This window comes from Oncorhynchus mykiss, chromosome 30, assembly GCF_057628025.1.
Source record: "Oncorhynchus mykiss isolate SJ-2025 chromosome 30, ASM5762802v1, whole genome shotgun sequence".
NCBI lineage: Eukaryota > Metazoa > Chordata > Actinopteri > Salmoniformes > Salmonidae > Oncorhynchus > Oncorhynchus mykiss.
The window spans coordinates 34,706,393-34,732,022 of NC_143051.1; the positions used below are offsets into that span (position 1 = coordinate 34,706,393).

Here is a 25,630-nt window from a genome sequence, read left to right on the forward strand (position 1 = left end):
CATTTCACTGTTGTATTTGGCGCATGTGACAAAAACATTTGACTGAAATAAGATGTTGCCATCAATCTAAAGTAAAAAAAATAATACAAAAATTACCTTTATTTAACTAGGCAAGTCAAGTACAAATTCTTATTTACAATATATAAACACTGAACAAAAATATAAATGCAACATGCAACAATTTCAAAGATTTTACTGAGTTAGTTAATTTAAGGAAATCAGTCAATTGAAATAAATTCATTAGGTCCTAATCTATAGATTTCACATCACTGAGAATAAGGATATGCATCTGTTGGTCACAGATACCTTAAAAAAAGCTAGGGTCGTGGATCAGAAAACCAGTCAGTATCTACCATTTGCCTCATTCAGCGTGACATCTCCTTCGCATAAAGTTGATCAGACTGTTGATTGTGGCCTGTGGAATTGTGTCCCACTCTTCAACGGATGTGCGAACTTGCTGGATATTGGCAGGAACTGGAATAAGCTGTCAAACATGTCGATCCATATCATCTTAAACATGCTCAATGGGTGACATGTCTGGTGAGTATGCAGGCCATGGAAGAATTGGGATATTTTCAGCTTGTGTACAGGGATTGTGTACAGAGCCTTGCGACATGGGGGCGTGCACTTTCATGCTGAAACCTGAGGTGATGGCGGGGAATAACTGGCACGACAATGGGCCTCAGGATCTTGTCACGGTATCTCTGTGCATTCAAATTGCCATCGATAAAATGCAATTGTGTTTGTTGTCTGTAGCTTATACATGCCCATAGCGCCACCATTGGGCACTCTGTTCACAATGTTGACATCAGCAAACCGCTCGCCCACACAACGACATACACGTGGTCTGCGGTTGTGAGGCCGGTTGGACATACTGCCAAATTCTCTAAAATGACTTGAGGCGGCTTATGGTTGAGAAAATCATTCAATTCTCTGGCAGCAGCTCTGTGGACATTCCTGCAGTCAGCATGTCAATTGATCGCTCCCTCAAAACTTGAGACAGCTATGGCATTGTGTTGCGTGACATAACTGCACATTTTAGAGTGGCCTTTTATTGTCCCCAGCACAAGGTGCCCATTTTTGTGCATAGGAAACATTTCCGGGGTCTTTTATTTCCACTCATGAAACATGGGACCAACCCTTTACATGTTGAGTTTATATTTTTTGTTCAGTGTAGTTATCAAAACTCACTGAATAGAACTTTGGGCTGGCGTTGTCTTTTTTCCCCAACCCTACTGCGAGGCACTGTGAAATTAAAGACTGACCGATTCAACCCATTTGGGAACACGTAATAGAAATGTTCCATTTCACCTTTTGATCCCTTTTCCATCCACCATCAAAAATATATCCGCCTTGGAGCAGATCTCAGATAGTTGGCTCCATAAAATACCAAGGACGAGCCACAAGCACACTCAAATTCTGATTCAATACCCTGTAGACAATAAACAGATCAGACAGACATCAGAGTACATTAAATATGTTTTAATGAGATCAGTCAAGACCTTCTGTAAACAACCTTACAATGTAGAGGGAAGTGACGGAGTGCAACATTTCTCACCTGCTAACCTGTTGACAGTATATGGACAGAGTCAAAGCCATTCTCTTACATAATCGTTCAACCTGTTTCGGAAAACAACAAACAATCTCAGACGTGGAGAAGCTTTGGTAATGCAAATCATCTAAAAGATCCTCAGGAAACTACAGCATTTGGAACGCAAACCTGTCAAAATAAAAGAGCATTATGAAATTCAAAGCAACGGAAAGTTTTGGGGATGGGAATAGAAAGGAAAATAATAGCAGACAGGTTCTTCCAAGTGTGATCTTTGTTGTAAAGAGAAAATCGAAAACAATTGAATAAGAAAGAGGAGTATAAGTGGAAGAAAGGGCCATGTAATTGAACTCTTCACATCGTTTTAATAGAGCCCACCCACGCCTGCAAATTATCTTGACTTTTCTATTTTATTGCCTGTCACGAACCTGAATTCATGTCATCCTCCAGAAAGCCTCACACGTGCATATCCACATCTTTTTTTGGTCCTAAAGATATCACTTTGAGGCAAAACGTACGACAAAAAAAACAGCAGATATGATTTTACAGTGAAATAAATAACATTGTGTCAATGTTGTTTTACAAGACCAACCAAGGGTTGAGGCAGGGCAGTGATAACTCTCTCTCGGCTGTACAGCAGTTTGTCTGAGGAGAGAGAGCGAGAGAGCGAGAGAGAGAGAGCGAGAGAGAAAGCTGTGGAGGGGGAGAGTTCATTAGGCACCAAACTGAAGAAAACGGACTGAAACGGGGAGGGATCTGAACTACCTGAACTTGTACAATAAGAAATACATATTTATTTTTTCAGTCGCAAAACATTTTGCTATGGTATGCCCTAATGAACACGACCCAAATGTATCCAGTTACAGTACCTCTGATTGGGTGAATAATATATGCAGTGCATCCAATCTAATGTAGCTGATTGGACATACAGTAAGGCCTAAAATACAGTTAAAGACTTAAACACATACAACCCTATGAGATAGGGTTAATAAAACTACATTTCATCATCACCGCTGTGTCATAGCATCAGCGTGATCGAGAGGCTTCTATTACAGGCTCTGGATCTGGCCTGGTTCAGCAGGTACTTCCTGTTAATATACTGGCCTGTAAGGTCTCCATATCAATGCAGTTGCCATTTTGGAGGTCTCATTGTTTTCTGTGGAATGGAGGTTGCCCACTGAGAAAGTCACATTGCATCATTTTCAGACATTTTGTTATCAAAAGAGGGCGGTGATGCTAAGTTAAATGTACACAAAGACACAATACTTGAAGGTCCCCTCAGACTTAAGTCAGTGCTGAATTCACAATAAGTGGTGTTGATGTTCTGAAAATGTGTGTGTGTGTGTGGGGGGGGGGGTGGGGGGGGTGGGGGGCTAGAACATAAAAAAAGTCCTGGCTCGAGTATGGATAAAACAAAATGGTTAAAATCGTGATTGAACTTGATTCATTGGAGAAAAGTCAGAATTTGACCAATTCTGCTGATAAGTGGCCTTAAATGAACTTCAATAGGCCTCTTATACTCATTATATCAAAGTGATAAATTAATAAATAAATACTCCATATAAATACATATTATCCACTGGCCAGACCCAGTTTGCTGTACAAAATGTACCTCCCATTCTTATAATACAATATAGGAATAATCTTTGTAACAAGTCTTCCAGTCTGCCTCTCTAGTAGCTAAATTCAAACTTTGTCTCCTCTTTAAAAAAAAATGCAAGTTGGGAGTGTTGTGATGCTCATAAATATTCATATCATTACATAAAACTCTGCTTCTCTCCCTCTCTCTGGTCTACCAGAAGTCTCGGCGGTGGTAAGCGTCTGGGTCACAGTACTTGGTCACCACCACCCTGTTGGCAAACTTCCTGCCTGTCAGCGCCTGCATGGCCTTCTGGGAGTCAAACAGCGTCATGAACTCCACAAAGATCTGGATAAGAAAAGGATAGGAGAGTAGGTGAATAGCCATTCTGTATAGAACCAGACAACCATGTTAAATGTAATTCTACAGCAATCAACTATGATAAATGTTAACACACACACACACAAAGGTGAAAGTGATATGTTATGAAATGCTTGTTTGATGGGAGGCGAAAGGCAAATTTACATTTTTTCACACCCTTTTTCTCCCCAATTTCGTGATTACAATCTTGTCTCGTCGCTGCAACTCCCCAATGGGCTCGGGAGAGGCGAAGGTCGGGTCCTCCAAAACACGACCCGCCGAACAGCGCTTCTTAACACCCGCTCGCTTAACCCGGAAGCCAGCTGCACTAATGTGTCAGAGGAAACTGACACTTCTTTAACTGACGACCAAAGTCAGCCTGCAGGCGCCCGCGCCCGCCACAAGGAGTTGCTAGAGCATGATGAGCCAAGTAAAGCCCCCCCGGCCAAACCCTCCCCTAACCCAGACGATGCTGGGCCAATTGTGCGCTGCCCTATGGGACTCCGGGTCAAGGCCGGAAATGACACAGCCTGGGATCGAACCCAAGGCTGTAGTGACACCGCAACACTGCGATGCAGTGCCTTAGACCACTGTGCCACTCGGTAGGCCAGGGAATTCAATCATTTAACCTAAACTGAACGGATTCACTTTAAAAATGTACAATTTCAGAACGCACACCACACAAACTCTCCTCAAATGACTGCAACAAACACCCCCATGCATCATGAGCCCTCATCCCCTCCCATCTTAACACCCAGGTACTCCTTTACCCCTCCCCTTGCTCATCTCACCTTCCCAGTGCCTGGGACCTCCAGGCCATCCACAGGCCGGGGGATTTCAATGCTCTTCACCTGGCCGTACTTGCCACACTCATCCCGGACGTCCTCCACGATCTCCTCGTACTCCTCGTCATCCAGCAGCTCCTCCACAGCCACCATGTTCATCAGGCAGAGGACCTCAGTGGGTAGGCCACCCAGCGAAGCCATGGAGGTGGGCATCAGGCCTGGCACCTGGAGGGTCACCGGGGTCTGGTTCATACCCGTCTGATGGGGAAAGGGTGGTGATGGTGATTGGGAAGGTTGAAAGAACATGAGCACTTGTAGAAAACCTTTTAGAATGTTTAGGGTGTAAAACACATTAGAATTTTTTTTGCCAACTTGTATTTGTAATAATAATAATAATAATAATAATGTGTCCTCTTTGCAGTTGTGTATATGCTTAGTCAATCCGTAGTCAGCTCTGGATTGTCCTGATTAAGTTATGAAACAAAGCCTGATGTTCCAGGTCAGTCATTCGCGATGGTCACAAGCCATTCAAACAAAGTCGAGCTGCTTGAACTTTTGCGCCAGGAGTGGCATAAAGACACCCAACATCAATGTGAAAGACTGGTGGAGAGCATGCCAAGACACATGAAAGCTGTGAATGAAAATCAGGGTTATTCCACCAAATATTGATTTCTGAACACTTCTTAAGATAAAACATTAGTGTTGTGTTGTTAAAAAATGAATATGAACTTATTTTCTTTGCATTACTTGAGGTCTGACAACACTTTTTTGTTCTTTTGACCAGTTGTCATTTTCTGCAAATAAATGCTCTAAATGACAATATTTTTATTTGGAACTTGGGAGAAATGTCAGTAGTTTATAGAATAAAACAAACATTTTCAATTTTACCCAAGCACATACACAAAATAGTAAAACCAGAGAAAGGGATAATTTTGCAGTGGTCTCTGTATATACAGGGATGTACGTACACTACCGTTCAAAAGTTTGGGATCACTTAGAAATGTCCAAGTTTTCCATGACAAAAATACATTAAATAAATTGCTAAATTAATAGGAAATATAGTCAAGACATTGGCAAGGTTATAAATAATGATTTTTAATCGAAATAATAATTGTGTCAAAATATCAAATAGTCTAAATAATCAAAGAATCCTCCATTTGCAGCAACTACAGCCTTGCAGACCTTTGGCATTCTAGTTGTCCATTTGTTGAGGTAATCTGAAGAGATTTCACCCCATGCTTCCTGAAGCGCCTCCCACAAGTTGGATTGGCTTGCTGGGCACTTCTTACGTACCATACGGTCAAGCTGCTCCCACAACAGCTCAATAGGGTTGAGATCCAGTGACTGTGCTGGCCACTCCATATAGACAGAAAAACAGCTGACTGCTTCTTCCCTAAATAGTTATTGCATAGTTTGGAGCTCTGCTTTGGGTCATTGTCCTGTTGTAGGAGGACATTTGCTGCAGTTATGCGCTGTCCACATGGTATGGCATGGCGTTGAAAAATGGAGTGATAGCCTTCCTTCTACAAGATCCCTTTTACCCTGTACAAATCTCCCACCTTACGACCACCAAAGCACCTCCAGACCATCACATTGCCTCCACCATGCTTGACAGATGGCATCAACCACTCCTCCAGCATCTTTTCATTTTTTGTCTCACGAATGTTCTTCTTTGTGATCTGAACACCTCAAACCTAGATTCATCTGTCCATAACACTTTTTTCCAATCTTCCTCTGTCCAGTGTCTGTGTTCTTTTGCCCATCTTAATCTTTTCTTTTCATTGGCCAGTCTGAGATATGGCTATTTCTTTGCAACTCTGCCTAGAAGGCCAGCATCCCGGAATCGCATCTTCACTGTTGACGTTGAGACTGGTGTTTTGTGGGTACTATTTAATGAAGCTTCCAGTTGAGGACTTGTGAGGCGTCTGTTTCTCAAACTAGACACACTAACGTTCTTGTCCTCTTGCTCAGTTGTGCACCGGGGCCTCCCACTCCTCTTTCTATTCTAATTAGAGCCAGTTTCCGAAGAAAATTCTTTGTTTCTAGCCATTTTGAGCCTGTAATCGAGTCTGTAACCCACAAATGCTGATGCTCCAGATACTTAACTAGTCTAAAGAAGGACAGTTTTATTGCTTCTTTTAATCAGAACAGCTGTTTTCAGCTGTGCTAACATAATTGCAAAAGGGTTTTATAATGATCAATTAGACTTTTAAAATGATAAACGTAGATTAGCTAACACAACGTGCCATTGGAACCCAGGAGTGATGGTTGCTGATAATGGGCCTCTGTACACCTATGTAGATATTCCATTTAAAAATATAAAAAAATCCAGCTACAATAGTCATTTATAGCATTAACAATGTATACACTGTATTTCTGATCAATTTTAGGTTATTTTAATGGGCTCATTTCTTTTTGCTGTTCTTTCAAAAACTAGGAGATTCTAAATTACCCCAAACTTTTGAACAATAGTGTACACACACACACATACAGTGCATTCGGAAAGCATTCAGACCCCTTGACTTTTTCCAAATGTTGTTATGTTACAGCTGTATTCTAAAATGTTTTTGTTTTTTTAAGAATCCCTCAATCTACACACAATACCCCATAATGACAAAGCAAAAACAGGTTTTTAGAAATGTTTACAAAATACATTTACATAACTATTCAGATCCTTCACTCAGTACTTTGTTGAAGCACCTTTGGGTATGACGCTACAAGCTTGTCACACCTGTATTTGGGGAGGTTTCTCCCACTCTTCTATGCAGATACTTTCAAGCTCTGTCAGGTTGGATGGTGAGTGTCGCTGCACAGCTATTTTCAAATCAATTATACATATTTAGCAGATGTTATTGGGGGTGAAATGCTTGTGTTCCTAGTGCAGTAGTGTCTAACAATTCACAAATCCAAAAGTAAAAGAATGGAATACATACTACTGCACTAGGAACACAAGCATTTCAAAAGTAAAATAATGGAATTAAGAAATATAATAATATAAATATTAGGACGAGAAATGTCGGAGTGGAATTGACTAAATACAGTAGAATAGAATACCGTATATACAGTGCCTTGCGAAAGTATTCGGCCCCCTTGAACTTTGCGACCTTTTGCCACATTTCAGGCTTCAAACATAAAGATATAAAACTGTATTTTTTTGTGAAGAATCAACAACAAGTGGGACACAATCATGAAGTGGAACGACATTTATTGGATATTTCAAACTTTTTTAACAAATCAAAAACTGAAAAATTGAGCGTGCTAAATTATTCAGCCCCTTTACTTTCAGTGCAGCAAACTCTCCAGAAGTTCAGTGAGGATCTCCGAATGATCCAATGTTGACCTAAATGACTAATGATGATAAATACAATCCACTTGTGTGTAATCAAGTCTCCGTATAAATGCACCTGCACTGTGATAGTCTCAGAGGTCCGTTAAAAGCGCAGAGAGCATCATGAAGAACAAGGAACACACCAGGCAGGTCCGAGATACTGTTGTGAAGAAGTTTAAAGCCGGATTTGGATACAAAAAGATTTCCCAAGCTTTAAACATCCCAAGGAGCACTGTGCAAGCGATAATATTGAAATGGAAGTATCAGACCACTGCAAATCTACCAAGACCTGGCCGTCCCTCTAAACTTTCAGCTCATACAAGGAGAAGACTGATCAGAGATGCAGCCAAGAGGCCCATGATCACTCTGGATGAACTGCAGAGCTCTACAGCTGAGGTGGGAGACTCTGTCCATAGGACAACAATCAGTCGTATATTGCACAAATCTGGCCTTTATGGAAGAGTGGCAAGAAGAAAGCCATTTCTTAAAGATATCCATAAAAAGTGTTGTTTAAAGTTTGCCACAAGCCACCTGGGAGACACACCAAACATGTGGAAGAAGGTGCTCTGGTCAGATGAAACCAAAATGGAACTTTTTGGCAACAATGCAAAACGTTATGTTTGGCGTAAAAGCAACACAGCTCACACCATCCCCACTGTCAAACATGGTGGTGGCAGCATCATGGTTTGGGCCTGCTTTTCTTCAGCAGGGACAGGGGAGATGGTTAAAATTGATGGGAAGAAGGATGGAGCCAAATACAGGACCATTCTGGAAGAAAACCTGATGGAGTCTGCAAAAGACCTGAGACTGGGACGGAGATTTGTCTTCCAACAAGACAATGATCCAAAACATAAAGCAAAATCTACAATGGAATGGTTCAATAATAAACATATCCAGGTGTTAGAATGGCCAAGTCAAAGTCCAGACCTGAATCCAATCGAGAATCTGTGGAAAGAACTGAAAACTGCTGTTCACAAATGCTCTCCATCCAACCTCACTGAGCTCGAGCTGTTTTGCAAGGAGGAATGGGAAAAAATGTCAGTCTCTCGATGTGCAAAACTGATAGAGACATACCCCAAGCGACTTACAGCTGTAATCGCAGCAAAAGGTGGCGCTACAAAGTATTAACTTAAGGGGGCTGAATAATTCTGCACGCCCAATTTTTCAGTTTTTGATTTGTTAAAAAAGTTTGAAATATCCAATAAATGTCGTTCCACTTCATGATTGTGTCCCACTTGTTGTTGATTCTTCACAAAAAAATACAGTTTTATATCTTTATGTTTGAATTCTGAAATGTGGCAAAAGGTCGCAAAGTTCAAGGGGGCCGAATACTTTCGCAAGGCACTGTACATATGAGATGAGTAAAGCTGTATATAAACATTAATAAAGTGACTAGTGTTCCATTATTTAGTGGCCAGTGATTCCATGTCTATGTATATAGCGCAGCAGGCTCTAACGTGCAGGGTTGAGTAACTGGGTGGTACCCAACTAGTAATGGCTATTTAAAGTGACGGAGTGCAACATTTCTCACCTGCTAACCTGTTGACTGTATATGGACAGAGTCAAAGCCATTCTCTTACATAATCGTTCAACCTGTTTCGGAAAACAACAAACAATCTCAGACGTGGAGAAGCTTTGGTAATGCAAATCATCTAAAAGATCCTCAGGAAACTACAGCATTTGGAATGCAAACCTGTCAAAATAAAAGTCCATTATGAAATTCTCAGAGGCTACCCGAAACTTATGCCAGTCCATGTGATTAAAACAATCTTGAAGCATGGATTCCGATTGGTCAGACCAGCATTGAATAGACCTCAGCATGGGTACTTCCTGTTTGAGTTTCTGCCTATAGGAAGCGAGGAGCAAAATCGAGTCCTGATCTGATTTGCCGAAGGGAGGGCGGGGGGAGGGCCTTGTAGGCATCTCGAAAAAGCGAGTAGCAGTGATCTAGTGTTTTTCCTAAACTAGTTCTACAGTCAATGTGTTGGTAGAACTTCGGTAGTGTTTTCCTCAAATTTGCTTTGTTAAAATCCCCAGCTACAATAAATGCGGCCTCAGGATATATGGTTTCCAGTTTGCATGAAGTCCAGTGTCGTTCATTGAGGGCCTACACTGAACATTAGTGAGTAATATACTCAGAAGCAGTGGATGGTGTACCCGCCTCCTGAGTCGGACTAGAAATCCACTCTGAATACCTCTTCTCCGCCGGCCGCGACTTGAAGCAGCCTCTGGGATAAGTTCAATTGCCCTGGGGGGTACGAACAAAGGATCCAATTCAGGAAAGTTGTATTTCTGACCATAATGCTGGAGAGCTATGATTTCGAAAAGTTATTTCCGGCTGTATGTAATAACACAAAACCATTTCTGGGCTAATAATGTAATAAATAATACATAAAAAAATGAAATACTGCAAAGTTGTTTAGGAGCTAGAAGCAGAGCTGCCATGTCTGTTGGCGCCATCTTGCCATGCCATCAGGTCTCTTCAGAGATGTTCGATCGGGTTCAAGTCCGGGCCACTCAAGGACATTCAGAGACTTGTCCCAAAGCCACGCCTGCATTATCTTGGCTGTGTACTTAGGGTCGTTGTCCTGTTGGAAGGTGAACCTTCGCCCAGTCTGAGCACTCTGGAGCAGGTTTCCATCAAGGATCTCTCTGTACTTTGTTCCATTCATCTTTCCCTCGATCCTGACTAGTCTCCCAGTCCCTGCCTCTGAAAAACATCCCACAGCATGATGCTGCCACCACCATGCTTCACCGTAGGGATGGTACCAGGTTTCCTCCAGATGTGACACTTCAAATTCAGGCTAAAGAGTTCAATCTTGGTTTCATCATACCAGAGAATCTTGTTTCTCGTGGTCTGAGAGTCCTTTAGGTGCCCTTTGGAAAAACTCCAAGCGGGCTGTAATGTGCCTTTTATTGAGGAGCGGCTTCCATCTGGCCACTACTATAAAGGCCTGATTGGTGGAGTGCAGCAGAGATGGTTGTCCTTCTGGAAGGTTCTCCCATCTCCACAGAGGAACTCTGGAGCTTTGTCAGTGACCATCGGGTTCTTGGTCACCTCCCTGACCAACGCCCTTCTCCCCTGATTGCTCAGTTTGGCCGGGCGGACAGCTCGAGGAAGAGACTTGGTGGTTCCAAACTTCTTCCATTTAAGAATGATGGAAGCCACTGTGTTCTTGGTGACCTTCAATGCTGCAGACATTTTTTGCTACCCTTCCCCAGATCTGTGCCTCGACACAATCCTGTCTCGGAGCTCTAAGGAAAATTCCTTCGACCTCATGGCTTATGTGCCTTTCCAAATCATGTCCAACCAATTGAATTTACCACAGGTGAACTCCAAGTTTTAGAAACATCTCAAGGATGATCAATGGAAACAGGATGCACCTGAACTCAATTTCAAATATCATAGCAAAGGGTCTGAATACTTATATAATAAGGTATCCATTTTATTTTTTTTGTCATTATGGGGTATCATGTGTAGATTGATGAAGGAAATAAATGTATTTAATTATTTTTAGAATAAGGCTGTAACAGAATTAGGAAAAAGTCAAAGGGTCTGAATACTTTCCAAATGCACTGTATGCGTGTGTGTATATTTACAGTACCAGTCAAAAGTTTGGACACACCTACTCATTCAAGGGTTTTTCTTAATTTTTTTACATTGTAGAATAATAGTGAAGACATCAAAACACATATGGAATCATGTAGTAACCAAAGTAGCCCCCTTTTGCCTTGATGACAGCTTTGCACACTCTTGGCATGTTCTCCCACGTTTTGTGCCTTCCATTTCAAAATGTTTTCAACCGTTTGCTCCTTTTGAACAGCACCCAGTTGTAAAGTGTGCCTCTACTTGTAGTCTATCATCTCTGTTACTCACCAGAGCTGCATTCTTGGCCCCAACACTGGCTCTCTGGACCAGGAGCTTCTTGTCCCCCAGCTGCATCCCATTCAACCCTGCAATTGCCTGAGACGGCAAACATAGTTAGAACAGAGGGATGCATCACAATAGTCAAAATTTGTTTCCTATCCACATCTCCTTTCCTACAACAGCGCTGATCTGCTAAGGCTGGATGGGTAACAGCAATATGGAAGATGACTACTATGAGATTGGCTTTCACCTGGCCAGGTATATCAGATCATAACAAGAAACATATTGCACACAGCAATACAGGTGCAATATCTGACACTGACCTGGTCGTTCAAATTGACGTCCACATATTCACAGAAGGCGTAGCCCTTGGAGAGGGCCGTGGCGCTGTCTTTGACCAGGTTGAAGGCCTTCAGAGGGCCAAAGGAGGTCAATAGCTCTTTTACCTGGGGGGGGGGGGGGGGGGGGTGAAGACCGGAAAACACAAACAATGAACAAAATATTATGAGGGGATGGATTGCTCTATCAGTAATATTGTCTGAACTAAAACAAATGAATTCTCAACCTTGATGATTGACAAAACTAAACAGTACTATGAAATGTATTGATCATGCTAGAGACTTAGAAAGAAGGACTTCAATAAGTTAGAAAGGACTGACCTGATCATCATTAAGGTAATTTGGCAAGCCACCGATGAAGAGTTTGTGGGCTGAGTCTGGCACCACGGTCGAAACCACTCCTAATCCAAGCAAAAGTGAGATATAGGGTTAAGACATTTTTTTAAAATTGAAATCAGAGGATTCAACTGTGTCAACAATCTTTCGAAAGACCCACCTGGTACATAGACACTGGGGCTCTCACTCATGCCGGGCAGGGGCTGGTAGTCGTGTGGCCGTCTGATCTTCAGGCTCTGACCCTGGAAGATGATGCCGTCAAAGGCCATGGCCTGGGTCGTCTCGTCCACCGAGCGGAACTGGAAGAGGAACAGGTAGGGAAAAGGTCAACATTATGACGTGCGATTGTAGAAGCATGCAAAACTCAACGATACTTCAGCACGGCAACTGTTAGCGGGCAATGCAAGCTAGCTAACAACTGCCATCCATGATCGACATGTATTTTATGCCATCATTTTTATACTAAATACATTTTAGTTGAGCACACACCTCGAGGAAGGCAAAGTTCTTGTCCTGGTTTATCTGTACAGCTAGGACAGGGTTGCCAGGGGCCTGGGTGAGTCCGCCAAGGCACATCTGGGCATTGAAGAAATCCATCATTGCCTCCTATTGACACAACATGGACGATCACTTATACGTTTTGCAGTTGGGAAGGCAGAAGTACATAGAACCAGCCTGGTCGAGAGCCTTCTATGAGACAGTAGTGATGAAATGCACAGAGTTATTTTTAACCATATCGCATAGGGTTGAGGCGTTAGTCTTTAACTGTATTAGGCCTTATACCCGATCAGCTACAATGAACAAACGCAACATGCAACAATTTCAAAGATTTTACAGAGTTACAGTTCATATAAGGACATCAGCTAATTTAAATGAATTGATTAGGCTCTAATCTATGGATTTCACATGACTAGGAATGCAGACATGCATCGGTATGTCACAGATACCTTTAAAAACAAAAGTCATCCAAAACATGCTCAATCGGTGACATGTCTGGTGAGTATGCAGGACATGGAAGAACTGGGACATTTTCAGCTTCCAGCAATTGTGTACAGATCCTTGCGACATCGGGCTGTGCATGATCAAGCTGAAACATGAGGTGATGGCGCCGGAAGAATGCCACAACAATGGGCCTCAGGATCTCATAACGGTTTCTCTGTGCATTCAAATTGCCATCCATAAGTTAGAATTGTGTATAATTTCCATAGCTTATGCCTGCCCATACCATAACCACACCGCCACCATAGGGCACTCTGTTCACAACGTTGACATCAGCAAACCGCTGGCCCACACGACACCAGCCTGGTACAATTGAAACTGGGATTCATCCATGAAGTGCAAACCTCTCCATCGTGACAGTGGCCATCAAAGGTGAGCATTTGCCCACTGATGTCGGTTACAACGGCAAATTGCAGTCAGGTCAAGACCCTGGTGAGGACGACGAGTACTAAGATGAGCTTCCCCTGGACTGTTTCTTAAAGTGCAGAAATTCTTCAGTTGTGCAAACCCACAGTTTCATCAGCTTTCCGTGTGGCTGGCCTCAGACAATCGCGCAGGTAAAGAAGCCGTATGTGAAGGTCTTGGGCTGGCGTGGTTACACGTGGTTTGCGGTTGTGATGCCGGTTGGCGGTACTGTCAAATTCTCTAAAAACGATGTTGGAGGCAGCTTATGATAGAGAAAATAACCTTCAATTCTCTGGCAACAGCTCTGGTGGACATTCCTGCAATCAGCATGCCAATTGCACGCTCCCTCAAAGCTTGAGACATCTGTGGCATTGTGTTGTATGACAAAACTGCACATTTTAGAGTGGCCTTTCAGGTGCACCTGTGTAATTATCATGCTGTTTAATCAGCTTCTTGATATGCCACACCTGTCAGGTGGATGGATTATTGTGACATAGGAGAATGCTGACTAACAGGGATGTCAACACATTTGTGCACAACATTTTAGAGAAATACGTTTTTTGTGCATATGGAAAATGTTAGGTATATTTTATTTCCGCTCATGAAACATGGGACCAAGACTTTACATGTTGCTTTTATATTTTTGTTAGGCTACAGTTTACATACACTTACGTTGGAGTCATTAAAAAACTTGTTTTTCAACCACTCTAACATTTCTTGTTAACAAACTATAGTTTTGGCAATTCGGTTAGATCATCTACTTTGTGCATGACACGAGTACTTTATCAACAATTGTTTACAGACAGATTATTTCACAGTATCACAATTCCAGTGGGTTAGAAGTTTACATACATTAAGTTGACTGTCCCTTTAAACAGCTTGGAAAATTCCAGAAAATTATGTCATGGCTTTAGAAGCTTCTGATAGGCGAATTGACATAATTGGAGTCAATTGAAGGTGTACCTGTGGATGTATTTCAAGGCCTACCTTCAAACTCAGTGCCTCTTTGCTTGACATCATGGGAAAATCAAAAGAAATCAGCCAAGACCCCAGAATTTTTTTTTTAGACCTCCACAAGTCTGGTTAATCATTGGGAGCAATTTCCAAACGCCTGAAGGTACCACATTCATCTGTACAAACAATAGTACGCAAGTATAAACACCATGGGACCCCGCAGCTGTCATACCGCTCAGGAGGGAGACGCGTTCTGTCTCCTAGAGATGAATGTACTTTGGTGCGAAAAGTGCAAATCAATCCCCGAACAACAGCAAAGGACCTTGTGAAGATGCTGTAAGAAACAGGTACAAAAGTATCTATATCCACAGTAAAAACGAGTCCTATATCGACATAACCTGAAAGGCCGCTTAGCAAGGAAGAAGCCACTGCTCCAAAACCACCCTAATAAATCCAAACTACGGTTTACAACTGCACATGGGAACAAAGATCGTACTTTTTGGAGAAATGTCCTCTGTTCTGATGAAACAAAAATAGAACTGTTTGGCCATGATGCTCATTGTTATGTTTGGAGGAAAAAGGGGGAGGCTTGTAATCCGAAGAACACCATCCCAACCGTGAAGCACAGGGGTGGCAGCATCATGTTGTGGGGGTGCATTGCTACAGGAGGCACTGGTGCACTTCACAAAATAGATTGCATCATGAGGAAAATTACGTCTATATTGAAGCAACATCTCAAGACATCAATCAGGAAGTTAAAGCTTGGTCGCAAAGGGGTCTTCCAAATGGACAATGACCCCAAGCATACTTCCAAAGTTGTGGCAAAATGGCTTAAGGACAACAAAGTCAAGGTATTGGAGTGGCCATCACAAAGCCCTGACCTCAATCCTATAGAAAAGTTGTGGGCAGAACTGAAAAAAGTGTGTGCGAGCAAGGAGGCCTACAAACCTGACTCAGTTACACCAGTTCTGTCAGGAGGAATGGGCCAAAATTTACCCAACTTATTGTGGGAAGCTTGTGGAAGGCTACCCAAAACGTTTGACCCAAGTTCAACTATTTAAAGGCAATGCTACCAAATACTAATTGAGTGTATGTAAATTTCTGACCCACTGGGAATGTGACAAAATAAATAAAAGCTGAAATATATCACTCTCTACTATTATCCTGACATTTCACATTCATAAAATAAAGTGGTGATCCTAACTGACCTAAGACAGGGAATTTTTACTAGGATTAAATGCCAGGAATTGTGAAAAACTGTGTTTAAATTTATTTGGCAAAGGTGTATGTAAACTTCCGACTTCAACTGTACATTAGATTTGGTGAATAATATATGCAGTGCATCCAATCAGTAACTGGATCTGAAATTGATACATCTGGTTGTGGACTTTAGGGCACACTGCAGCTCTTTGTCAAGTGTTGCATTGACTTCACTTGCTGATGTGTAGTAATCAGCATATACAGAGACACAGGCTTCACTCAGAGCCAGTGGCAAGTCAATAGTAAAGATTGACGTTTTTTTTCCCACCAGTCTGCTTCATGTGAATTATTTACCCTTTTCACACCACCATGCCAACCCGAACCGTACTGCAACTATGTTGAATGCTTAACCAAGCCAGCACAGTACCGCTCAGCTTGGCTGTGCTAAGGTAGTGTGGAAAGGGTAGCAGTTTCCCCATTCCCTACCTCTGTGATGCCAAACGGTATGTTGCCTACGTAGAGCCTCCTGGCCTGCCTGGTCATTTGGCTGCCCACCACGGGTACAGAGGTGGGGGCCGGAGGCAGCCCCTCTGGAGTTATCATGGTGGGCAGCAGGGCCGTGGCTGGGATCTGGCCAGCAGCTGAGAGAGGAACATGGACTCAAGTTAGATAGGAGTCTAACGGAGAAGAAATACTCAACACCTGCTCTTTCCATGACATAGGCTGACCAAGGGAATCCAGGTGAAAGCTATGATCCCTTATTGAAGTCACTTGTTAAATTCACATCAAAGAGTAGATGAAGGGGAGGTGACAGATTAAAGAAAAGTTTAAGCCTTGAGACATGTGCCATTTAGAGAGTGAAGTGGGCAAGACACAAGATTTAAGTGCCTTTGAACGGGGCATGGCAATATGTTCCAGGCGCATCAGTTTGTGTCGAGAACTGCAACGCTGGCGGGTTTTTCACTCAACAGTTTCCCGTGTATATCAAGAATGGTCCACCACCCAAAGGACATTTTTGGGGGGCAATATTAAGAAGGTGTTCTTAATGTTTTGTACACTCAGTGTATGTATGACTATATACAGTGCATTGGTAAAGTACTCAGACCCATTCACTTTTTCCACAAATTTTAACGTTACAACCTTGTTTTTTTCCCTCATCAATCTACACACATTACCCCATAATGACAAAGTAAAAACAGATTTTTTGAAATATTGGCAAATATATTTAAAAAATATAAATAATAAAATATTACATTTACATAAGTATTCAGACCCTTTACTCGGTATATTGTTGAAGCACCTTTGGCAACGATTACAGCCTCGAGTCTTCTTGGGTATGACGCTACAAGCTTGGAACACCTGTATTTGGGGAGTTTCTCCCATTCTTCTCTGCAGATCTTCTCAAGCTCAGGTTGAGAGACATGTCACGAAGCCACTCCTGCATTGTCTTGGCTGTGTGCTTAGGGTCCATTTTCCTGTTGGAAGGTGAAACTTCGCCCCAGTCTGAGGTGGTTCCAAACTTCTTCCATTTAAGAATGATGGAGGCCACTGTGTTCTTGGGGTCCTTCAATGCTGTAGAAATATTTTGGTACCCTTCCCCAGATCTGTCCCTCGACACAATCCTGTCTCGGACCTCAACGGACAATTCCTTCGACCTCATGGCTTGGTTTTTGCTCTGACATGCACTGTCAACTGTGGGACCTTACATAGTGTGTGCCTTTCCAAATCATGTCCAATCAATTGAATTTACCACAGGTGGACTACAATCAAGTTGTAGAAACATCTCAAGGATGATCATTGGAAACAGGACGCACCTGAGCTCAATTTCGAGTCTCATAGAAAAGGATCTGAATACATATGTAAATAAGGTAATCCTGTTTTTTATTTTTAATAAACTTGCAAATGTCTAAAAACCTGTTTTCGCTTTGTCATTATGGGGTATTATTTTGTGTAGATTGATAAGGATTTTCTTAAATTAAATGTAATAATTTTTAGAATATGGCTGTAACATAACAAAATGTGGAAAAAAGCAACGGGATCTGAATAATTTCCGAATGCACTGTATTTATGTACAGTTGAAGTTGGAAGTTTACATACACTTAGGTTGGATTCATTAAAACTCATTTTCTACTACTCCACAAAATCCTTGTTATTAACAAACTACAGTTTTGGAAAGTCGGTTAGGACATCTACTGTGTGCTTGACACAAGTAATTTTTCCAACAATTGTTTACAGACAGATTCTTTCACTTATAATTCACTGTATCATAATTCCAGTGGGTCAGAAGTTTACATACACTAAGTTGACTGTGCCTTTAAACAGCTTGGAAAATTCCAGAAAATTATGTCATAGCTTTAGAAGCTTCTGATAGGCAAATTGACATATTTTGAGTCAATTGGAGGTGTACCTGTGGATGTACAGTGCCTTGCGAAAGTATTCGGCCCCCTTGAACTTTGCGACCTTTTGCCACATTTCAGGCTTCAAACATAAAGATATAAAACTGTATTTTTTTGTGAAGAATCAACAACAAGTGGGACACAATCATGAAGTGGAACGACATTTATTGGATATTTCAAATTTTTTTAACAAATCAAAAACTGAAAAATTGGGCGTGCAAAATTATTCAGCCCCCTTAAGTTAATACTTTGTAGCGCCACAGTTTGCTGCGATTACAGCTGTAAGTCGCTTGGGGTATGTCTCTATCAGTTTTGCACATCGAGAGACTGAAATTTTTTCCCATTCCTCCTTGGGTCAAACGTTTAGTTTGTTTTGCAAGTTAAACAATTTAAAGGCAATGCTACCACATACTAATTGAGTGTATCTAAACTTCTGAGCCACTGGGAATGTGATGAAATAAATGAAAGCTGAAATAAATCACTCTACTATTATTCGGACTTTTCACATTCCTAAAATAAAGTGGTGATCCTAACTGACCTAAGACAGGGGATTTTTACTAGGATTAAATGTCAGGAATTGTGAAAAACTGAGTTTAAATGTATTTGGCTGAGGTGTATGTAAACTTCCGACTTCAACTGTGTATGTATTAAGTGAGAGGGCCTGAGATGAATACTTTCATACAAAATCGCATTAACAGCCTTTGCTTTTGAGCAAAAATAATACGGACCATGATGTGACACTATTATAGTGAGTGCTTACAAGTACTGACAAACTGACCCTGCATAGCCTTGTACTGCAGGGGGGTGATATGCTCGAAGCCTGGTGCCGGGACATCCCAGTACTTCCTCACTTTCTTCTTCTTCTCTCTGTGCAGAGCTGGAGAGCGACTGCAGGAGAGAGACAGGAGGGGACAGGAGAGATGGACATATAGCCTTGCATTGCAGAGACCGTGTGGACGGAGGTTAATGGATAGCACAAATGTATGGGAATCAATGGGATATCACAAAAAAATACATTTTGGATTGATAGAGTTCTAAGAGCAATGTATTATAACTATCTACCTGGCATCTACATGCTCCCATTTGTATATGGTTTAAACATCAGACATTTACCATAATGTAAGCCCTGATTTCAAAGTAAGCCTCTGACCATTATAGATCCAAGTCGTCTCCCCTTACCTTAAGAACCATTCTGACATTAGAACACTCAACAACCACCAAGTACATTACTTAACAGATGGACACCTGACTCATAATTAGCAGTTCAACTTTGATAGTGTCATGCACTCACGGTCTGCTGTAATACTGTACCTCACAACAGTCTCTTGGGATTGTTTTTGAGTCTGTATGCTGAAATAACAGTTAAAACAAGGGTATTCCGTTTATTATTGCATAAAGGTGGGGAAAGAAATAGTTGAAACCAGTCAATGATCCACAGAAAGCTATTCACACAAAATGGAAGTGCAACTAATTTCAAATACTTGTACAGTATCCACCTGCGCCTGTGTCGACGACGTTCCTTGCTGTCGCCACGGCTTTCCCTGCTCTTCCTCCTTTCCCGGCACCTCTTCTTCCTCTCTCGGCTGAGACTGCGGGACGGGGTACGCCACCCATGCCGATTCTCCTTGTCCCGCTCTGAAGGGGGAAAGAGGGAGGAAGGGGAGGCGAGCAGGGGAGAGTCACAGTGACAAAGTCACAGGATCCCTTAGTTGCAGGAGGAGAGACAAATCCTTAAGCATACTGCTTTAAAAAAAGTCATAAGCACAAGTCTATGCTGCTACTCCTGTTATAGCTAACGTTAGAGGAGTTAAAAGGCAAATGCCATTCACGCTATCAACATGCAGAGTTAGCACATCTGCGGGCATATCTGTAACACTATTCCCTGATTCTACATTGCATAAATGTGTCCTGGTATAGTACCCTTTATATACGCTAACTGATGGTGAGCGTGGTGTAGTTAAGAGCAAAAGTCATGGACAGGTCCCAATTATTTTTAATTTGCTCCCGAAAAAAAAAAAAACAGATCAGGCAGATGTGACTAGCTAGTCTGTGATGGCTAGCGGGTCAATCAGTGCCTTTTGTCATACATTGCGAGCAGACATGCCAGAATGTGAGTATGTGTCATAAATTACTATTGTTTTGGAAAACTAATCATAGGCCTAGTGCAAGCAGCTAGCTGACAGCAATGTAGTGACAGCGAGCTACTGGTATGCTAGCTCCCTATAATAATAATAATCTCTAAAACCTAGCTGGTACAATTAACCATTACTATAGGATGAATGGTCACCACTCACCTTTCTTATTTTCAGTCAACAATCTCTCGAATTCATCAAAATCCGACATTTTAGACCTAGATTGGATGACTTCTCTTGTTAGTTTTGCTACCAAGGCTACAAATAAACACAGCTTGTCTGAATCAAGACTGGACACAGGAAATTAGGATGCCCCCTGTCGGCATGGAATAATACTGATGTAGTGTGTGTGCTGAACAGAGGAATTCTGGAACATTGTTCAGAGCCCAGTTAGAAAGAGACATATTTCTGAAATGTAATATCTAGGAAGACAGATACCAACGACTAAAACGCATAACTGCATTTTGCGCAAACAATGTTTTTTTTTTATTGTACAGCAGATGGGTTACACCGCTTTCACTGACCTCAATATACTATCGAAATGTGGAAAGAAAATGTCAAATACATAAATTAAACAAAATAATATTGTAGCTGTGGATCAGGTATTAACAAATGGTTCAACAATGAAAACAAATAAACATGTCCAGGTGGAGTTTCTTTAAACCCACGGCTCAGAACGGTATGCCTGTCCATTAACGGTCTTTACCATCAAAACAGCATTTGATGTATGCTCAAATTCTTCACATTTTCCATTAATTTGGACTCCGCAAACTTGTAGAACATATTTCCCTGAATGGCAGTCATCTACAAAAACTAGCAGGGCTCTCAAAGGAAGGAATACAGTGTCTGCAGTATGTCAGTGCTTCTACCATTCCTGAATCATGCGGAAACTCACACCGCAGATCATCATTCTGCTGTGCCACCTGACAATGAAAGAGCCATGAATCAAAGACTATAAAAACTTAATCCAATTAACATGAACAGCAGGATGGAGCAAACATCATTTTTCTGTGTAACTGCTGTAATAGGCTACGTCACAAAATTATCCAGTGTGTTGCTACATCACAAAATTATCCAGTGTGTTGCGACATCACAAAATTATCCCGTGTGTGGCTTTTAATTAATACAGTGACAGACTACAACCGTTTACACAAAATCCATCTCTTTCCTTCAAAAAAAAAAAAGTGTAAACATATCTCTCGCTCAACAACAAAAAACTACCCTCGGTGCCCCCAATGCAGTAATCCTGCAATTAGCCCTTCAGAAAATGTTTCAAACACAATGAATAAGATACTTCAAGAGAAGAGGTAAAAAAAAAGAAATACGAAAAAATAAAGTGTGACTCCCCATGAAGGTCAATAACTTTTCAGTCTACCTTCCCTCCATGTCTAAACTTATAGGAGGAAAGGACCCTCCATTAGTTTCTGAACCTGTAGGAGATGGGCAGAAGCAGGTGGTTCTTCTTCATGGCTGCCACTTTAGCGTGCATGGGCTCGTCCAGGGCCTTGTAGCAGCGACGGGCGTAGTCCAGGAGCTTCTCCTTGGAAGACTCAAACTCGCCCACCTCGGCCACCTTCTCTGGGGCTACCAGCAGCAGCTCGGCGATGGGGGATGTGGAGGCCATAGTGTTGCGGTCCACCCGGTGGACCTGGAAGGCCTTGGACATGCTCCTCAGGCGCTGGTAGGTGAGGAGGATCTTCTGGTACCGGTGGAGCACACCGTCAGGATCTTTCACTGAAGGAGAGGAGACATTTTAGTTAGCAGTTGATAGGAATTTCCCCCAAAAGTGTGGAAACCATTTTTTCCAACATGCAATTGAATATTATTACGCAGCAGACGAATGCACCGGGCATAGGAAATAACATAGAAATAAACTGACTTGATTACCTCTTTGTCTTTCCTTGCCCCGAGTAATCCGGAAAACCCGTCTCATTTTCATTCTCGGCTCCCCACCATTCCTGGATCCCTTTTTCTTGGACATCTTCTCGTCCGATGAATCGTCCTCCTCTTCCACTTCCTCTTCCTCCATATAACCATCTTCCTCAAAGTACTTATCTTCTTCGATCACACGCACCTCCTGTTTTACTGGGGGGGGGGGGGCAGTGACAAAATGTATCCTCGTACACTTCAAGACACTAGATGACAGTTGACACTAAAGCCTAGCTTAAGCTGTATGACTCTCCCACTCCTAAAAAGCCATCCCACCCAAAAATCTATTCTGCTTCCCTCTCACCAGGTACTCTGCTGCTACATGTGTGAGGTTGGCTCTGGACGTGTTTCCGTAGCATTCCAGACCTGGTGGTCATGGGTGAAGGAGGAGGGCTTGGAGCTCTCTCTGGTGGAGGTTTCAGAGTAGTGTAGTTCAGACTAGTGTGTTGGGATTCGGGATAAACATCTAATAAAGAGGGGAGAGGATAATCGATTTTTAAACGAGTTCCAATTTTTTAAATTATTTTTCCCCCACTACCTAAATTTCACCTCTCTCCATGTATCAGCTTATATAGTTGTGTATTCACTTGTATTATGCTTCCAAACAGTGCACTAAATAGAAAGTGTGACCAGATAAGAAACAGTGCTTCAATTGAATATACAGTCAAGTACTGACCCACTGGGCACACACTGGTTGAATCAATGTTGTTTCCACGTTGTTCAATGAAATTACATTGAACCAACCTGGAATAGATGCTGAATTGACATCTGTGCCCAGTGGGAAGTCAGTAGAGAAGTGCTCCCCCCCCCCCCCAGTCTTTACGGTTGCTCTCCGGCGTCCTCATGGAGGAGACAAAGCGTTCCAGCTGGCAGCGCAGGAAGTTGCGTTCCTCCTCCAGGTCCTCAATGCGCTTCTGCAGCCACGAATTCTTCTCCAGGGACACACAAAGGTGGGTGCGCAGGTTGGTGATCAGCATGAACGGGCTGTAGTGCGGAGGCATTTCAGAAGCCGACTCTGGAAGGGGGCAGTTCATTATTTGACTGTTTGAGGCATTGGTCATACATGGGTAGGCCCTGAGAAGTTATTGACCACCTTACTTATGACACCATAATTACATGATTAATTTAGTTGATTACGGTATCAAGAGGTGATTATGCAGGGCACTATTCATGAGGGATGGTAGTTTAATCACCTCCACCCTCCAGGTGAATGGAATTTCTATCCAATTAGTGACAATCAATAAACTGTAGATCACTTTGCTCAGGTTTGAGTAGCCCTGAACTATCTTATCTGACATGGTCATGATAGGAGAACACATTTATAAGGGGTTGCTTAACTTACTAATATTCTGTATGAGACAGGTAAAATGGTTAATACAGAAGCCTAGTTGTTACCCAACACCCCCTCCAAAAATATATATATCTGTCTGACTGGTATTATGCCCAAATGTACCTTCCAAAATCTGCTCACTCTGGTTCAGATAGGCAGACCGGCCCTGGTTCTCCTCAAAGGGGAAGGAGACTTCATATTCATCCACAACATTATATAGACCTTTAGGGACCACAGTCAATGGTAGTGACACATGAGTGACAAATAAAAAATGTAATTTGATAAATATACTGTTTAAATGGAAGTGCATTGAGTAAGCTAATTCTGATTTTAAACATTTGCAAAGTAAATGAAGTCATTTTGTAAAATAACAATACAGCCTATTCGGAGGACGAAGACAAATGAAAGTACCTGTTGCATTCCTCGTGCTTGTCCGATCAGTCATCCTTCGTGGATTGAGTGCTGTTCTGCAAATCTGTAATACATATGGCAACATTGTAACATTATAATAAGCACCGTCGTGGATCATACGTCAAGAAAAGTGTTAAAACAGTCATTAGTCCGTCGAGACGGTGATGTCACCAGCTGTAAAACAATTAAGATACCCCCAATGCGATTTCGCCATATAAATGGTATCTAGTAAGTTCACCTGCTCCGAAATTGAAATGTAGCTAATCAATGTAGAATGCAATACGAATACAGGTAAAAAACAACTGAAGTTTTAGCATGAAATGTCAGCGAATGGTTTGTATTAGTTGTTACCCCGTTCTTCAAACGAGCCGCAAGTTAATAAGCAAGTTAATAACCATCCGCTTCCCATCAGGTGAAATGGGGTGAATTAGACAGCTTTTCTAATCGAGCCACGTGCGTAATTACTGCGTAGGGGGTGTAACGCTTCGGACTTCCTCTTCGATGGCTAATGAGAATGTATAATAATTACAGTGAAACAAACCTAATTACCTACTTCATCGGGTCTTCAAATAACCTACATCAACTACTGCATTTGCATCTTATAGCCTACCATGATAATCATTTCATACAATTTTTGCATACTGTATGTGGGAGGAGCTCAGGTGAGATTGTGGGAGGGGATAAATTCGTTTTTGAGAAAACACAAAAATATTAAAGATGGGTTCGAATTCGGCAATTCCGGGAGAATACAAAACTTGGCCAGGTAGACAATTATTTTTTCTAATAAATAATGACATTAAAAGGTGTCGGAGTTGACATCAGGGTCACCTGGGCAAATTAAAAATAAACAAGTAAAACATGACAAAGCGCAACTAAACGTCAGTCTACCGATTATCAAAAGCATGTTTAACAAAATATTCTGCCTAGCCTTACTATTTTCTTTGTTGCTTTGGAGCGAAAATGTCATTAGTTTGGATATGCTGAGATTATAAAATAGTACCTTCCCACAGGGCACAGTTTTGATTTACATTTGGTTGAGCTGTCAACTAACAAGAATTCAACGTGAATTCAACCAACAATTTCACCCTGTCGTTGGATTTATTTTAAAAGTTGGGTGAAAAAAATACGAGATTCTCTTACTTTGATTACATTTTGCAATTCTCAACAGTTTTCCACGTTGATTCAACGTCCTTACATATACTTTTGGGGTTGAAATTAAGTGGAAACAACGTTGATTAAACCAGTTTTTGCCCTGTGGATTCCTGTTTATACCATACAAACATTGTGTTTACATTTTTGTTACCTAATACCAATCACTTTTATTTCCCACTCATGGAGATGATAAATTATATTTAGCTTTTCATATTCCCTAGTATTTATTGTAATTTTTTTGTCAGATTTCTGATTCCCTCACTCATTCAGGTGTGACGGCCTGGTGCTCTGTGATGGCCTGTCCCACTGTAAATGGACTTGTGCTGATGGACTTGCTGGGTGGCGCCGCCTTGCTGGTGGGAGTCTTTGTCCCTCTGGATATCAAAGGCAGAGACTTTGGGGATCTCCTGGTGTACACAGGGGCACTGGTCATGCTCATGTCTCTGGGTGCTGGGGTACAGCGGCAACATTGACTGCCTTGCCTCCAGCAAAGAGCTGGGCCACATTGGCACCACTGTGGACCGACTGGCCCGCACCCTCAGCCGCAAGATGCATATCCATCACCCCAGGGAACCTTAG

At 42.0% G+C, this 25,630-nt stretch overlaps 2 protein-coding genes and 1 pseudogene across 6 annotated transcripts; 1 reads left to right on the forward strand and 2 right to left on the reverse strand.

Annotated features, from left to right (window-relative positions):
* Window positions 1-1,470: 1,470 nt before the first annotated feature.
* Window positions 1,471-20,525, reverse strand: LOC110489283 (splicing factor U2AF 65 kDa subunit). Of its 3 annotated transcripts, none has more exons than XR_016493623.1 (12): window positions 20,392-20,522; window positions 19,594-19,732; window positions 19,409-19,447; window positions 18,876-18,985; window positions 16,188-16,342; window positions 12,633-12,749; window positions 12,304-12,442; window positions 12,129-12,208; window positions 11,793-11,915; window positions 11,479-11,555; window positions 4,280-4,531; window positions 1,471-3,476 (listed from the first exon to the last, which is right to left on the reverse strand). XR_016493623.1 is itself a non-coding variant. In XM_036971266.2 (12 exons), exons 1-12 carry the CDS (start codon window positions 20,438-20,440, stop codon window positions 3,342-3,344), a joined length of 1,425 nt encoding a protein of 474 aa, XP_036827161.1. In that variant the 5' UTR covers window positions 20,441-20,525; the 3' UTR covers window positions 1,471-3,341. The 3 variants fall into 3 exon arrangements, 2 of the variants coding, with proteins under 2 accessions (XP_036827161.1, XP_090084227.1); XM_036971266.2 differs by having other exon boundaries at window positions 11,479-11,565; window positions 20,392-20,525; XM_090228101.1 differs by lacking the exons at window positions 1,471-3,476; window positions 4,280-4,531 and adding an exon at window positions 4,671-4,904 and having other exon boundaries at window positions 11,479-11,565; window positions 20,392-20,523.
* Window positions 20,526-20,687: 162 nt separating this feature from the next.
* On the reverse strand, window positions 20,688-24,554 carry LOC110489294 (coiled-coil domain-containing protein 106). Of its 3 annotated transcripts, none has more exons than XM_021561999.3 (7): window positions 24,251-24,554; window positions 23,900-23,963; window positions 23,612-23,710; window positions 22,982-23,173; window positions 22,463-22,624; window positions 22,117-22,314; window positions 20,688-21,963 (listed from the first exon to the last, which is right to left on the reverse strand). In XM_021561999.3, the coding sequence occupies exons 2-7, from the start codon at window positions 23,931-23,933 to the stop codon at window positions 21,647-21,649; spliced, it is 1,002 nt and encodes a 333-aa protein (XP_021417674.1). In that variant the 5' UTR covers window positions 23,934-23,963; window positions 24,251-24,554; the 3' UTR covers window positions 20,688-21,646. The 3 variants fall into 3 exon arrangements, with proteins under 3 accessions (XP_021417674.1, XP_021417673.2, XP_090084232.1); XM_021561998.3 differs by lacking the exon at window positions 24,251-24,554 and adding an exon at window positions 24,138-24,231; XM_090228106.1 differs by lacking the exon at window positions 22,463-22,624 and having other exon boundaries at window positions 24,251-24,332.
* LOC149970281 (transmembrane protein 238-like) lies at window positions 24,545-25,630 on the forward strand (annotated as a pseudogene).

What these genes read in the sequence shown, in the direction of transcription:
- LOC110489283 (XM_036971266.2), bottom strand. Translation starts at nt 20,440, where the DNA reads ATGTCGGATTTTGATGAATTCGAGAGATTGTTGACTGAAAATAAGAAA. An exon ending in AGAACTTTGCCTTCCTCGAG is followed by an intron (nt 12,443 to 12,632) that starts GTGTGTGCTCAA and finishes TTCCTCTTCCAG; the next exon opens with TTCCGCTCGGTGGACGAGAC. An exon ending in CCCCAGTGTCTATGTACCAG is followed by an intron (nt 12,209 to 12,303) that starts GTGGGTCTTTCG and finishes TGCTTGGATTAG; the next exon opens with GAGTGGTTTCGACCGTGGTG.
- LOC110489294 (XM_021561999.3), bottom strand. Translation starts at nt 23,933, where the DNA reads ATGACTGATCGGACAAGCACGAGGAATGCAACAG. An exon ending in AAGCACGAGGAATGCAACAG is followed by an intron (nt 23,711 to 23,899) that starts GTACTTTCATTT and finishes TGGTCCCTAAAG; the next exon opens with GTCTATATAATGTTGTGGAT. An exon ending in GAGTGAGCAGATTTTGGAAG is followed by an intron (nt 23,174 to 23,611) that starts GTACATTTGGGC and finishes GCCCCCTTCCAG; the next exon opens with AGTCGGCTTCTGAAATGCCT.